The sequence below is a fragment of the Pseudoliparis swirei genome, chromosome 11 (genome assembly GCF_029220125.1).
Source record: "Pseudoliparis swirei isolate HS2019 ecotype Mariana Trench chromosome 11, NWPU_hadal_v1, whole genome shotgun sequence".
Taxonomy (NCBI): domain Eukaryota; kingdom Metazoa; phylum Chordata; class Actinopteri; order Perciformes; family Liparidae; genus Pseudoliparis; species Pseudoliparis swirei.
In genome coordinates this window covers 12,142,629-12,156,362 of record NC_079398.1, presented here as the reverse complement: position 1 = coordinate 12,156,362, position 13,734 = coordinate 12,142,629, and the positions used below count along the sequence as shown (strand labels likewise).

At 42.8% G+C, this 13,734-nt stretch overlaps 1 protein-coding gene across 7 annotated transcripts; it reads left to right on the top strand.

Moving 5' to 3' along the window:
• Positions 1-2,147: 2,147 nt before the first annotated feature.
• Positions 2,148-13,182, top strand: srrm1 (serine/arginine repetitive matrix 1). Of its 7 annotated transcripts, none has more exons than XM_056426575.1 (17): positions 2,148-2,246; positions 3,140-3,229; positions 3,352-3,474; positions 6,065-6,235; positions 6,567-6,661; positions 6,767-6,991; positions 7,294-7,479; positions 7,616-7,735; positions 7,911-8,119; positions 8,268-8,348; positions 9,026-9,112; positions 9,307-9,445; positions 10,151-10,237; positions 10,336-10,809; positions 10,918-11,104; positions 12,016-12,189; positions 12,344-13,182. In XM_056426575.1, the coding sequence occupies exons 1-17, from the start codon at positions 2,226-2,228 to the stop codon at positions 12,452-12,454; spliced, it is 2,580 nt and encodes an 859-aa protein (XP_056282550.1). In that variant the 5' UTR covers positions 2,148-2,225; the 3' UTR covers positions 12,455-13,182. The 7 variants fall into 7 exon arrangements, with proteins under 7 accessions (XP_056282550.1, XP_056282551.1, XP_056282552.1 ...); XM_056426576.1 differs by having other exon boundaries at positions 9,307-9,457; positions 12,016-12,160; positions 12,351-13,182; XM_056426577.1 differs by having other exon boundaries at positions 9,307-9,457; positions 12,351-13,182.
• The last annotated feature ends 552 nt before the right edge of the window (positions 13,183-13,734 follow it).

Here is a 13,734-nt window from a genome sequence, read left to right as displayed (position 1 = left end):
ACAATATATATGAAAATGTCTCATGCAATATAGACTAGTTGCACATTTAGAGGAACAAATATGTTGCTCACTTTGATTCAAGATTCATCTGGAATGGCTGGCTTGGTTAACTCTGGACTAAAATGACTCACCACGTAGTCTTTTATAATATAGTCCATTAAGCGGTTCACGAACAATGACCATGCTGGTAGCGATATGAGTTTGAACGGTTTATTGCGAAAGTTCAGAAAAGGAAAAGGGGTCGAGGGGAAGGGATGTAGGGATGAGGGGATGTAGGGATGGGGTCGAGAAGGACAGGATGGAGGCTGAAGGGCAAGAGGTAAGGGAAGTAGAGGGGGTAGATGGATGAGAGAGAGAGAAGGTCGGAGGGGTGCGATGGTGGGTTGCCGGTGCCCTGGTGGATGGTGAGAACAGGGGAGTGGAGACTCGTGGGTGGGGGTTGTCTCTTCTTAAAGCTTCGGAGAGCGAAATCCCCCGTTCACGCGAGGGAGAGAGAATGATATGTTTTTTAAAAAGGGGTGTAGAGACAGAGTCAAGGTGAGATGGACAGGTGTGCTGGGATTAAGTGCTTAGTGTGCTGGAAATTAGCTACGTTCCCAGTGTTCCCGAACTTAGGTCTGTAAAACTCCATATATCACACACGGTATACAACCCCACGACCCTAAGCTGGGGCATCTGGTGGGAAGCCTCTGTGATTTGAGTTATGAATGAGCACCTAGAACAAGTAAAGCCTTATTTACTGTATATTGCTTTGGAAAGCAATGCATGAAAAAAATGCAGTGTACTTTGAAATTAGACCGTGATTAATTAAAAAAAAAGATTTACTCAAACAGCAGTGATTTTTCATTTAAAACGTAAATTCACCACTGAGTGGGCCATGTTGATGTTTCGCGTGATGCAGATGAAAATAGTATCAACGATGGTGGAACTAGGTACAGTTTTGAGGTTATTCCTACATTTCAGGGAGAATTATTAGGGTCCGAGCGACTGACGAAGTCAGTCCGAGAGGACCCTATTGAAATTGTAAGGATTCTTATTATTCCGCTTTTTATTTTTCTACTTTGACCGCATATTGGGGGTACCTATCATATCCCAAAACTCACTAAATTTGGCAAGCTTGCCAGGCTTGGTGAAACTAGACGTAGGACCCCGACTGCAAAATTCGGCTTTGAAAATTTGCTCTCTAGCGCCACGTCAAAGTTTGACCGGCGAAAGTCCGATTGACTTCAGATTTGTCACACATGTCCACTTGGACCTGCTCTACAAAAAAGCCCAATGAACACTTATTATTTTCTCAATAAATCATGCATGCTGCCAGTCAAGGCCTGAACACATTCACATGAAGAAACACACATTTTTTTCATTGGAACCTATTAAAAAGTAAAATAACCATAATCTATTCACTTTCATAATACTCTTACCCCCTACGGCTGATGCAATTTCATCTAATCAGTGACGCAGAGCAATAGGTCCTTACCAAGTGACCCAGAGACCTGTGTTTACATGACGTGGTCTACACTTCACTTGTCTTAGAGACACATGAAGCATGAATATGTTCACGTAGTCAAAGCGCCACACTGAACTTGCTCGAATCTGCTCAAAACGTGTCGTGCTCGTTAGAAGTCACGGCCTGAGTATATCGACACGCCTAATTTCATTCTTAGTCAAAGCGCCACCTACTGGCGAAGGAAAAAACGCAATACGTGAGAAACGGCGAAAGCGTCCCGCCGGCGCCCCCGACCGGCTCAGATGAGCGAGGACCCGTTCATTGCTGGTTTTATTTTTTACACATATACCATGATGGACTGTTATAGATTCACTTTCCTGGTTGTTCAAATAGGGGCCACTTAAATCAGCTGCATAACGCTGGAGTACACCCAGTAATGCATCAATAATAACAACATATATGATGTAAGATACTATTATAACACTCAGAAAGGGGGCACTCTGCGGATTGGGTAATTTCACACTTGCAAAGTGTTGTCAGTGCTAATTTTAACAAAGCAGAATAGTACATAACGCTTCCCACTGTGTTGTATTCTTAAAGCAGTCGGGATCGCGGCCAGGGGGACACGTCCTGCCTCCCATCCGTTACAGTAGATGCAGTGCTCGCTTCTTCCTGTAGAGGCGCACGCGCACCCGTCATCCGGCTCGCCACTCAGAATTTCATCGGAGCAGCGCACGTCTTTCTCAACGGCACCTGTTAATATCCATTTTCTCTGATAATGGACGCGGGATTCTTCCGCGTAAGTACATGGGAAAATACGTTATACTCGTGCGCGTCTCGCTGCTGTGTAACACGGAAAAGTAATCGTGGTTGTGGCGTTAATGGGCTGGTTTCTAGGTGGAGGGCCATGGAGTCGGACGTCGTAACGTTACGGTCGGGGCTCCGTCTATCAACTGATAACGTTACCCGACAAAAGCCGTGTTTGTCACTGGGCTATTCCCAGAGTGTGCGTGGCTGCACTAAATGAACGTTTGTTACACGGTGGTCTCATTAGACGACACGTGGCTTCTGAACCCGCAGCCCTTCACGTGCATTTAGAGTCGACATAGTTGCAGGAAATAGACAAGCCAGCCTAGCTAGCTTACGGTGGGTACTGCTAACGTGTTAGCCCTGGCTAAAGATGGCGTCCGAGGGTGCATCGTTTCTGGCCGCTGGGTAGTCACGACCACTGCTACGCTAACGTTGACTTCAATAAAAAAGACCTGGCGTTAAAGGTGCACAGCATAGCTCCATTAATTTAACATGTTGGTGTATTGTCTCTGCCACCTTGTCGAGGAATCCACGAGGTCGACGGTAGTGTCGTAGTTCCCCTCGAAAGAGGATTAAGCATGCTCGCTGTTAGCTTAGCTGGCGTTAGCCTATTTGTATCAAAGACATGTCTGCCTCACATTGATCATATGTGATCGCGTGAACTGGCGCTATCAGACGTGTTTTTATTTTTTACTTTTAACGCAACATGTGCGCGCGTGTTTTAGTGTTTGCGGATTGAATGTTTTGGCGTCGGTGTCTGGTGTGTTCGCGCGGTCACGTTTACGATGCCAAACACCGAGGTATTTGTTTTGCATAATAATGGGAGCACGATGTCACGGTTCGTGTCTTGATTGTCGTTTGTTTACTTCCCCTTTGTCTTAGGGTACAAGTGCGGAGCAAGACAACCGTTTCAGCAACAAGCAGAAGAAACTGCTGAAGCAGCTGAAGTTTGCAGAATGTCTGGACAAGAAGGTAAAAGATCACCCACATCTGCAATTTGTTACCAGGTTTCATGTCCTTTCCAAACACATTGTTGCCCGATAAATGTGTGTTATGACTAGATTTTTGATTGCATGAAACCGTTTCTCCCTCAGGTGGACATGACCAAAGTGAACCTAGAAGTGATCAAACCTTGGATTACTCAGCGAGTGACCGAGGTTCTGGGGTTCGAGGATGACGTTGTCATAGAGTTTATATTTAACCAACTTGAGGATAAGGTAATGTCTTTATTGTGTTCATGTTTTGTTTTCCAAAACTGTCATAAATTTGAGGGCATTGTTTAGTTGGTAAGAAGGGATATAAGACAATAATTGCACATCCTAGTCCAATTGAAATTGAATGGCTAAAGTAACAATTGGTGTAAACTGATTAATAATGACAACTATGTTTTGCTGTTGTGACAAAGTGCCTATATTCAGCAGTCTTCTAATGATGATGTGATTTATGATTTAAAAGGCCTGAACCAATATGGATGTTATACCTTGCATCAGAAGTATAGCACCAACACCTAATTAGCTCTCTCCTGAGCCCAAAGTCACTGAGCCCAACTCTCCCTTCATGATGCAGTGTGTGGTTTGAGGTGAGTTATATACAGGGATCACCAATATCATATCAGTGAAAGACACACCTGAACAATGCCATAATCATGTAGGTATTTACAGTGCAACATTAAAGCCGCCCAGATCCCTCTTAATATTAATGGAACGCTTCCTTTACATTCTTTAGAGAGTAACTGTCGGAGTATTTTAACACCAAGCTGAAAAGTATCCTCTCGGTGACTACCTCGGATTGAAAATGTCATGTTTGGTCTGAAGCGGTTTCTCTTGCACTTGTAACCACGACGTACAATGAATGTGAGGGTGCCTCACATCATTGACGTTAAGAACTTCTGGAGGTCAACACAAACAACATTTTCGTCTGATTGAGTCATTCTGTCACAAATCAGTTGTCGTCAGATGTGCAACACATTTGAGATTTTCAAATTTAAACGATACTTTTCTTTTTGGTGTTAACTTACTTTTTACACTGGAAGGCTGTTGAAATAACTTTAGTAGTCATGTTTGTATTAATCTTAAAACAATCCTTCTTGATGTTGTGTATTTTATTTTTAATATTTAATTGTGCATGATTTTAATCCCATAGGTTAATGGCTACTTTATTTAAGATTAATTTGGACCCCACTAATAGGTCATTATCGGTGTTTGTATATTTCCCCCGCAAGACTTTTCAATACCAATGTCGATACATGATCTGAGATATGATCAACAAATTATGCAGTTAACATGAAGGAGCTTTTAATTCATAGTATACTCTATATTGTCCCACATTGTAAACCCAATAAGCCAGCAGTGGTACACCAGCACCCAAAGCAGATTCCAGCTATGTAGTCTAAACTAGAAAAGCTAATTTAACAGCGCTTGCTTAAGTGTAACCAAAAACATGAGCCAAAACTCTTCTGTATCAGAGTTCCTATTAGTTTTTGGGACTTCTATAGCTTATGACAACGCTAACTCCCTTTCCACTCATATACCCAGATGACGCATACAAAGTTGAGCCATTTCAGTATATATCTGTTTATGATGGACTTCATTTTTGATCAATTCCCCTAAAAATGTAAGTCAGATTCAAAGTTTTGTATCGACGTTGCCCTATTTAAGATTATTTATTTTCCAACATCTATCGGTTAAAATTTACACCCCCATGTAATTTCCATTGCACCAGCGTACTTTTTCAAATGGGATAATGGGAGGGAAATAATAATGTAAGTAATTTACACACTATCCTTAATTAGAATATTACTAGGATTCCATCCTATAGTATACTTAATTGTATGTATGGTTCTATGAATGTGTAATGACTATGTTAATTAATTTAATACTTTTAAGATCCTAAAAACCACATGTATTATCAAATATGACACGAGCACTGCACATCCAATATAAATATTTTCATTTGATCTTTTGCTTGCCATAGTTTTTTGGGGGGAGGTCGGGTGTTGGGCTGTTTAAGTTAAGGGTACTGTTGCATTATGGTAAGAAAGAAACATTTTATTGAGATTACGGTATCTCACAATAATTCTATCAGCTGTTGAAAAAAAAACCCTTTTTGTGTAACTGTGTACTCATTATTGCTTGTTCGTCTCTTGCAATTTAGATAAATGATATAACATTAAGCTCAAGGTGGTTGAGTCTCAAGCAGTAGGGAGGCGGAAGCAAGCCATGGGAGCTCCGTGCCCACTGATCCCACGGGACTCACGGAAGACACCGGAACTGTACTTGCAGTGTTGGGTTTTAATGCACTCTGTTTTGTGGCTACTTGTTTAACTCCTGATGTGTAGATTGTGGGGAGACTGGAGGACAAGGGGTGGGTAGGGACACAGAAATGTAAAGCATTAGGGATAGTACTGGGGAAAATCAAATAATGACAATATATTTTGTGTTCTTGATTGTATTTATAGGGAATAACAATCAGAAATGGGTATAACATAAATATTGCATCCACTTTTTATATCACTAGATGAGTCTCCCCTCAGCTAGCTCACATTCTCAGTTTGAGTATGATTTTAAATCACTCACATTTGTTTTGATTTTGGTTATTCAATCAATTATTGGACCTAGGTATGTTTAGTATACTATTAGTGTCTTACATGTTTTGAGTATGGTTAAATGCATAGTCACAGAAGTTTAGTGCTAGAGGGAAGTCAGTCCCATTTGTGGGATCCTAACCTTCCCACCCCCCTAATATTGTGCCTTCCATTATTTGAATGGCCGTATGGTCTTTTCTCTGCCTCCTTCGTGTGTGTTACAGCACCCGGATAGCAAGATGATGCAGATCAACCTGACAGGCTTCTTGAATGGCAAGAATGCCCGAGAGTTCATGAGGGACCTGTGGCCCCTTCTGCTGAGTGCCCAGGAGAACATTGCTGGCATCCCGTCTGCTTTTCTGGAACAGAAGAAGGAGGAAATTAAACAAAGACAGGTGAGCGTCTCTCTGAAGGTACATTTGGCTAAGTGTTGCTGTCAGAAGGTCATGGCTCTCTGGTTGCTGACAGTTCAAGTAGCCCAGGCAGAAAAAGACGGCAATAAATAAGTGACAATTGTTTGGGTAGAAACCGCATCAGCAATTTCTCAAACACTCGTTTGTAAAATGCTGGAATAGTCAGATGGATTATATCTCCTAAAAGTACCGTAGTCCGAGACGATAACGTTGAACTCAGTATTTGACACCCGAGATGACGGTTTATAAACATGGCTAGACAGAACACATCTTATTGCTCATGGTGATGATATTGTTTCCCCATTTCCGGTAGATTGAACAGGAAAAGCTAGCTTTACTGAAGAAGATCGATGATGATAAGAAGGAAAAGGAAATGAGAGAGAGGGCTCAGTCAAAAAGCCCAAGGAGGTAAACAAATTAAAATGCCTTCAATATTGACACCAGTAAACAAAAGTTAGATTTGTGTGTTTATCACATAACATGAAAACGCATTCTGTTTGCTTCTCTGTCCAGGCGGAAGACACGGTCACCATCACCACGGCGAAGGTCGCCAGTGAAGCGGGAAAGGAAGCGAAGCGCATCCCGCTCCCCAAGACGCAAAGCCAGCCCAATTGGCCACACCTCACCCCCTCCACCTCTGATGCAGCTGCCCACGAAACCTTTGGAGCAGATTGTGGAGTCAGAAACGTTAGACACAGCCCTGCCAGAGCCAGTCACCCTAGAAACTCCTTCTACCTGGTTTGTAGAATAAGTTCCTTGCCTAAAATGTTCAAATGGCTGTCTGGGTATTTAAAGTCAGTAGTTATGTGTTTGTAGTTTGTGTATTTCATGTCTGACTTTATTTTTGTTCTTTGATCAAATGTATTCCACATTTGTCCTTTCATTCAGGGTTAATTAAAACAAAAGCAATTTTCATGTATAATTATAGTTTATCTTGGGAACCAGTGGTATAGTGCTGTAGTTTTCTTTTAGATATAAAAAATAAAAACCTTCACGGTAACATTTTAAATGTTACCTTTTTTCTTTCTTCTGTCCTGTAGTGACACAGTTTTGGAGGTGGTGAATCCAGACCCAGTGACTGAAGTCAAAGAAGCTTCACCAGAGAAGACTCATAAGAAAGAGGAGAGGCCCAGGTCTCGGGAGAGAGAGAAGGACAGCAGGAGGGAAAGACCTCACCACCGCTCTCGTTCTCATTCCCGCACTCGCAGGCGACGCTCCCGTTCTCGGTAATTTCTGACACTTTAGGATATTTTGGGGTGGTCTTGTTCGTAAAAAATTTATGTTTCCATTATGTGTGAAATCAAGAAATCTAAACATTGAAAAAAAAATCAAAGCTTATATCCTCCTGTCTCTCTATTTCAGATCTTACTCCCCTCGTAGAAGGCAGAGTCCCAGAAGGAGGATGTCTCCTCGTCGAAGGAGCCCCCCCAGACGGGGCCTCCCCAACTCCAGACACAGACCTAGGCGCTCCCCTGTCCGCAGGTCAGTCTCTGCAGCCTTGTGGTTAAAGGAACAATCACTGAGTCTTAGAGGCATCTTTCTTTTTTTATTATGCCACTGGTACAGTAGATCTGCGCCTCATGGACCATGTGTGACGACATGTGCTATTCCCTTTAGAGAATATACTTTTAATGCAGTTAATGTGTCTGTCCTGCAGGAGGCGCTCTCGATCTGCTTCCTCCTCTGGCAGCAGCTCCTCCAACTCTCGCTCGCCTAAGAAAGCTATGAAAAGAATATCTAACACACCACCCCGAAAACAAGTCCATCAGCCTGACATCCCCATTAGCCCCGCAGTGAAGGACAGGCGGTCCCCATCTCCACGGGCCAGAAGGGGCAGGGGCTCTGCGTCACCCGCCAGAGCATCTGGTACGATCCTGAGTTTTCATTGCTCCTTAATGATTACTTCTTTGTCTCATTCCAACGACGTCGGCTCCCTCTCTGCTTTAAAAATGAGATCTCACGAGATGAGTATGATTATCATTCGTGCTTTTATAATTCTTTGTCTTTTTTCCAGGTTTAAAGCGAAAACCAGGAGGAAGGGGTGATTCTCCATCTGATAATGTGAAGCCCAGACCGTCTGAAGGGTCTGAGTCAGGTAAGCGTTAAATGTCTGTTTAAAGAGCCACAGCGGCCTGTGACCTTCAGGCTCTCGCATTGTGATGATGGTTGTTTGGCATTCCCAGTCACTTCTAGAAAGGGACTCCTTTTGCCTCGATCGTGTGCTCTGGTTTTCAGCAGGAAGGGACACAGTGGCGGATGTTATTTAAAACAAACTGAATTTATAGTATGTCCCATTAAACATTGTAACATTTTTAATGATTGCGCCAATTTAAAATGTCTTTCAAGGTAAAATGTCAAAAGCTAATGGGAGAAGTTTAGTCTACCTGTGCAAAAAAATATGATTTCCAGAGGCTTGTGTGACAATTCCTATTTCAACCTCATGCCAAAGTGAGTACGTTCAAGTTTGTAACTAGCTTGTTTAAAACAACAGCAAATATATTTTTTACATTGTAGAATACTAAATCTATGCCCAACTACCTCATTAGTTATTTGTGAATCTACTTTCAGAATTTTGTTTTGATATTATCAATAGAAACGGTGAACATGATAAACGTGTAATAATAAAAACAAGGGGCAGATGTAAAATATCTATTGTCAAGTTGCGCTGTGCCGTGTAGAAAGCTCAGGATACAAATCCTCTTTTTTCTGTATTCTCTAACTGTTCCCGGCAGTCTGTTTCACTTATGAGACACTCAATGCTCTACATTTCAGAGGAGGATAAAAATGAGAAAGGGGCAACGGCAGATTCGGTGCAGCAGCGGCGTCAGTATCGCAGGCAGAATCGACAGTCTTCTTCAGGTTCTAAGTGTTTTTATCCCTGTTCTGTCCCCCCCCCCCCCTCTCTCTTTTTAACCAAGTCTCTCTCCATGTCATCTTGCTCTCATGCACGTTTGAAGCTGTGCCTTAACCCCAACTGTGGTGTATTTCTTCACAACATACAGTGAAGGCTATAGTGAAACGCTTGTTGATGTCCTCTGTCTGCTCGGTTTCAGATACAGGGTCTTCCTCCTCCGCAGATGAGGGACCCAAGAGGGCACCAGCAGGGCCAGGTGCCGCCAGAAATGGGGAAGTCAGGAGGAGACGCAGCCGTACACCCTCCCCACGGAGGCGACACAGAGATGCTTCGCCAAGGTTCCTACATGGGTATCTGAATAATTTGATTCGACGTTTAATCAAATGTTGTTCATGTTCAGTATTGTATAACTTTTTTGTAGTGCTGTGAAAAATAACTCGTTAACTCAGTTAATTAAATTACAGGTTTAACTATTTTTTTTTTTTTAACGCATGCGCAGAATGAGCTTCCAATCCGTCTGTTGTTGGTCGTCTCTCCAGCAGCATGTCATTCTGTCTCTAGTGTCGCGTTAACACGACTCCGATCTCCGTCTCGCGCGCCGCAGAGCTCGGATGCCGGTGTGTGCACTGGTGAGCTATGCAGGGCTCTCAAGTGTCACGCATTGAGCGTGAGACTCACGCATTTCGGTCTTAACTCACGCACTCCCGCCACACATCGTATTTCTCACGCTGAAAAATTACAGGGTGATGGGTGGAGATTTCCCCCTGTTATAATAGGAGGGGAAACACTGGAGTTGATAAGCGTGTCTTCTTGTCTGATCAATACGCAACTGTGAGGTGCGCGAATGAACCGAGCGGCCAGCTGCTGATCACTCACTCAACGAACAGATTTTTTGGGAGCACCGAAGACCCATTTTGACCCAGGAAAAACCCTGAATGTATATATGGGATTAATCATGATTAATCCACAGAAACCTGTGATTAACCTGATTAAAAATTTTAATCGTCTCACAGCCCTACTTTTTTGGTTTTCGCCCCCTTCAGGAAAAGACGTTCTCCATCTGCTGGACGCAGACGTCGCACACCGTCTCCCCCACGCCGTCGCAGATCTCCCTCTCCTCCTAGAAGAAGGTACAGGCGTGTTCATTTGACCTCTTCAGCTGTCATTTAAATTAATATCCGGAAGAAAATAAAATAGATTTTTTTACAATTCAATTTGCATTTTGCAGGTCTCCTTCCCCACCGCCCCGTCGTCGTTCTCCATCCCCCAGACGATTTTCTCCCCCTATCCAGCGTCGCTACAGCCCCTCCCCGTTGCCTCTACAGAAGAGGAAGCTGTCTAGCTCTCCCGCGAAGCGCTCTTCTCCGGGGGCCAAGCGCCGCGTCTCAAGGTCGCCCAAGCGCAGAAGTCCTCCTCCTCAAAGGAGACGCACACCTCCCTCCTCCTCTCCATCCAGACACAGGAGGAGCCCCATGTTGCCTTCCGTCAGGCCAAGCAGGGATATACGATCCCCTATTGCCAGCCGCCCCTCTCCGTCCCCTGCAAACCGCAGTCGCCCCGTTAGGGGTTCCACCAGTCCTCAAAGGCGTTTTGAAACCTCCAGTTCATCCCCGTCTAACCAGCGGAGACAGCAGTCCCCTCCACACAGTGGCAAGCCCATCCGCAGAGTGTCCCGCACCCCAGAGCCACGCAACAACCAGAGGTAAGCGAGGCAGATGGCATTCCTCTCTACTTTTATCTTTTGTGTTGCGTAAACTGTTTTGCACATGTGCCATCTTCCTTTTAAATGTCACTTTCTCCCTCTCCGCAGACCATCTCCAAGTCCCCAGCCTCTGAGGAGAGCAGCCTCCAGGTCCCGATCTGCTTCCCCCCAGCCAGCAGCTCTGAAACGTCCGGCCCCTGCATCTGCCTCCCCCTCGCCATCTCGCTCAGCCAGTGGGTCCCCACCACCGGCCAAAAAAGCCAGCAGTGCTTCCGGCAGTCAATCCCCAAACAAGGTTTGATATTTACCTTCGCATTGAAAATGCGGAAGGTTATGTTTTGATCGCCGTGTATTCATTTATTTATTTATTTGTATGCGTGTTATTCGCATCACAAAAAAAGTTTTAAACCGAATCGCATGAAATTTGGTGGGATGATTGGTTATTATCCGGGGACCATTTGATTAGATTTTGGGATCGATCGGGATCAAGGTCATGAAAAGGTCAAAATATTCTTGAATCGCATGAAATTTGTTGGGATGATTGGTTATTATCCGGGAACCATTTGATTAGATTTTGGGATCAATCGGGTCCAAGGTCATGGATAGGTCAAAATCATTTTTTTTACCATAGCACGGTCAATTTCTATCCAATTGGCATGCAACTAATGCCAAAATGTTCATAATTCAATGCCCAATCTTGTGATATGCGAAGGTATGCACTCTAGTGCCCATTCTAGTTTAACTTTGTTTTAATTCTGCCTTTTTTTCTTAAGGAAGTCTCAAAGGAATGTGTGCAGACACTTAGGATTTGTGTAGATAGGATCGGCATGCCGAAAGCCTAACTTGTTTTCGTCTGCTTACTGTAGCCATCAGTATCTTGCCATCAACCACATCCTCAAGAATAATTTCCTCAAATATAAAGCGTTATAAACTTTTATGTGGAGATTAAACATGCAATCCCATCTTTTGTGATGCTTTTTATGACCTTGAATACTGAGAGCCCATGAATGTATTCTGAACCACACTAAGATCTCTAGATAGTTAAAGAATGACCTAGAAATAAAGTGTCAACCCTGTCATGTCATAATCTCCCCCCGACACAATACTTGAAACTTTATACCCATGAGATTGGTTGTGGAGTTATTCAGTAGCATCGTTGATGTCCCGATAGAAGATGAAACCAATGTTTCCGTTGCTTTGTTGCAGACTTCAGATGTTGATGGCAGTGGAAAGAAGAAGAAGAAAAAGAAGGAAAAAAAGCATAAGAAAGACAAGAAGCACAAGAAACACAAGAAACACAAGAAGGAGAAGAGTGGCGGCCCCGTGACTGGAGATGGACACGAAAACCACGGTGGGGAGGAGGATGGAGAGTCAAGAAAGGTGATGTCTAGTTTCTGCGTTCTTTAGTGTCCAAGGCTCTTATGCTTTGTTCAATAGGGAACACAGAAGTAGTGGTTGTTGATTAGTTGAATGTCATGCATTTTGTTTTTGTGGCAAGTTGATATGCGTGTATTTCATGCTGTATTTCATTTAGGAATCAGACAGTGAAGTAGACGACAGCTTGGATGACCTGGAGAAACACCTACGAGAAAAGGCCCTGCGGTCCATGAGGAAGGCCCAGTTATCTCCATCACAGATGTCCTGAAAACACGGAGCTGTCTCACTTTTGAATTTTCCACTCACTCTTGATGTTTGTCATCAACCTGGTTCAGCTTTAGAATGTACAAATTGTTAAATCCTGAGTTTTTTTTGTTTTCTTTTTACTGGTTTGGTACATTCTGAAGAGTGTTTCATTAAGAGCTTGATTTATCAGTTAGTTTATTATCTTAACTGTAAAGAAGCTTGTGTTGTTCATAATTTTTAATTGTTGAGCAGGGAAATGGTTTAAGTACAGAGGTTGGCGTTGTGCAGGTTTACGATATTTTCCAGAGCCCACAATAGATTCCATTGAGAAATTATTGCATGTGCAGTGATTGTCTCTGATGTGCATGAACCACTGACCTTATGGAGCGTAGAGAGAACCATCACACAGGAACATACTGGTACCATCGCCTCTATTAGTGGAAACAGTTGCACAGCTATGTGAATTGTTAGAGGCTGTAACAGAATGTCCTGTCTCATATTGTAACTTAAAAGAGGTGTTTAGCATCGTTTAACCTACTGTTTTTCCTGACTTGGAAATTGTCTTGTTTTAAGACGAAAACAGTCTGATGTGAGACAGAGTACGATTTAATTTTCCAAAATTGATATGCAATTTTATGTTGACGCCCTTGCACCAAGCTAATCTCCGTGGGACTGCTCTATGATTTGTATTTAGAACCCCTGGCTCTTGTCATCTTGTCATCCTTTCAGAATTAAAACCTTTTTATAGGACGTGTGCTTTCCTTAATGTTAAGATTTTGTCATTTTTCTTGGGGATGGGATCTTTCAAAATTGACAGAATTTAATTTAGGTGAATGAAGACAAATAAGTTAAGATGGAAAATAGGTTGACAATGTCTAATTGTAATGAGACATGACCAAGTGCACATTTAAAACCACTAAAATTCATGATGCAATGTATTTTATGAGTAAATTAGTGTTGGCTAATTAACAAAATCCCAGCTGCTAAACTACATTTCTTCATGTTTTCTTTTACATCATTGATAGGGAACATGTCATATTTTTAATAACTGGAAAGTCCCATTTTGGCAACTAAAAACCATGCACTGTATATATGTACTGCAATCATTTAGGGGAATGCAAAATAAGTGAGAGCTGTATAGACTAAAGCAGAGTTTATCTGCACACAAAAACCCTGAAATTCTGGTTTAATAGTGAAATAACAAGAAAAAAAACCGCGTATAATTTCTAGAGATTCTCCGATCAGGTTTTTTGGTGCCGATCACTGAAATCAGTATCTGCCGATCCGATAATACCGATCACT

Coding starts and splice junctions, on each gene's coding strand:
- srrm1 (XM_056426574.1), top strand. CDS start 2,226: ATGGACGCGGGATTCTTCCGC. Junction 6,236..6,566: donor AGGAAATTAAACAAAGACAG/GTGAGCGTCTCT, acceptor CATTTCCGGTAG/ATTGAACAGGAAAAGCTAGC. Junction 10,810..10,917: donor GAGCCACGCAACAACCAGAG/GTAAGCGAGGCA, acceptor CCCTCTCCGCAG/ACCATCTCCAAGTCCCCAGC.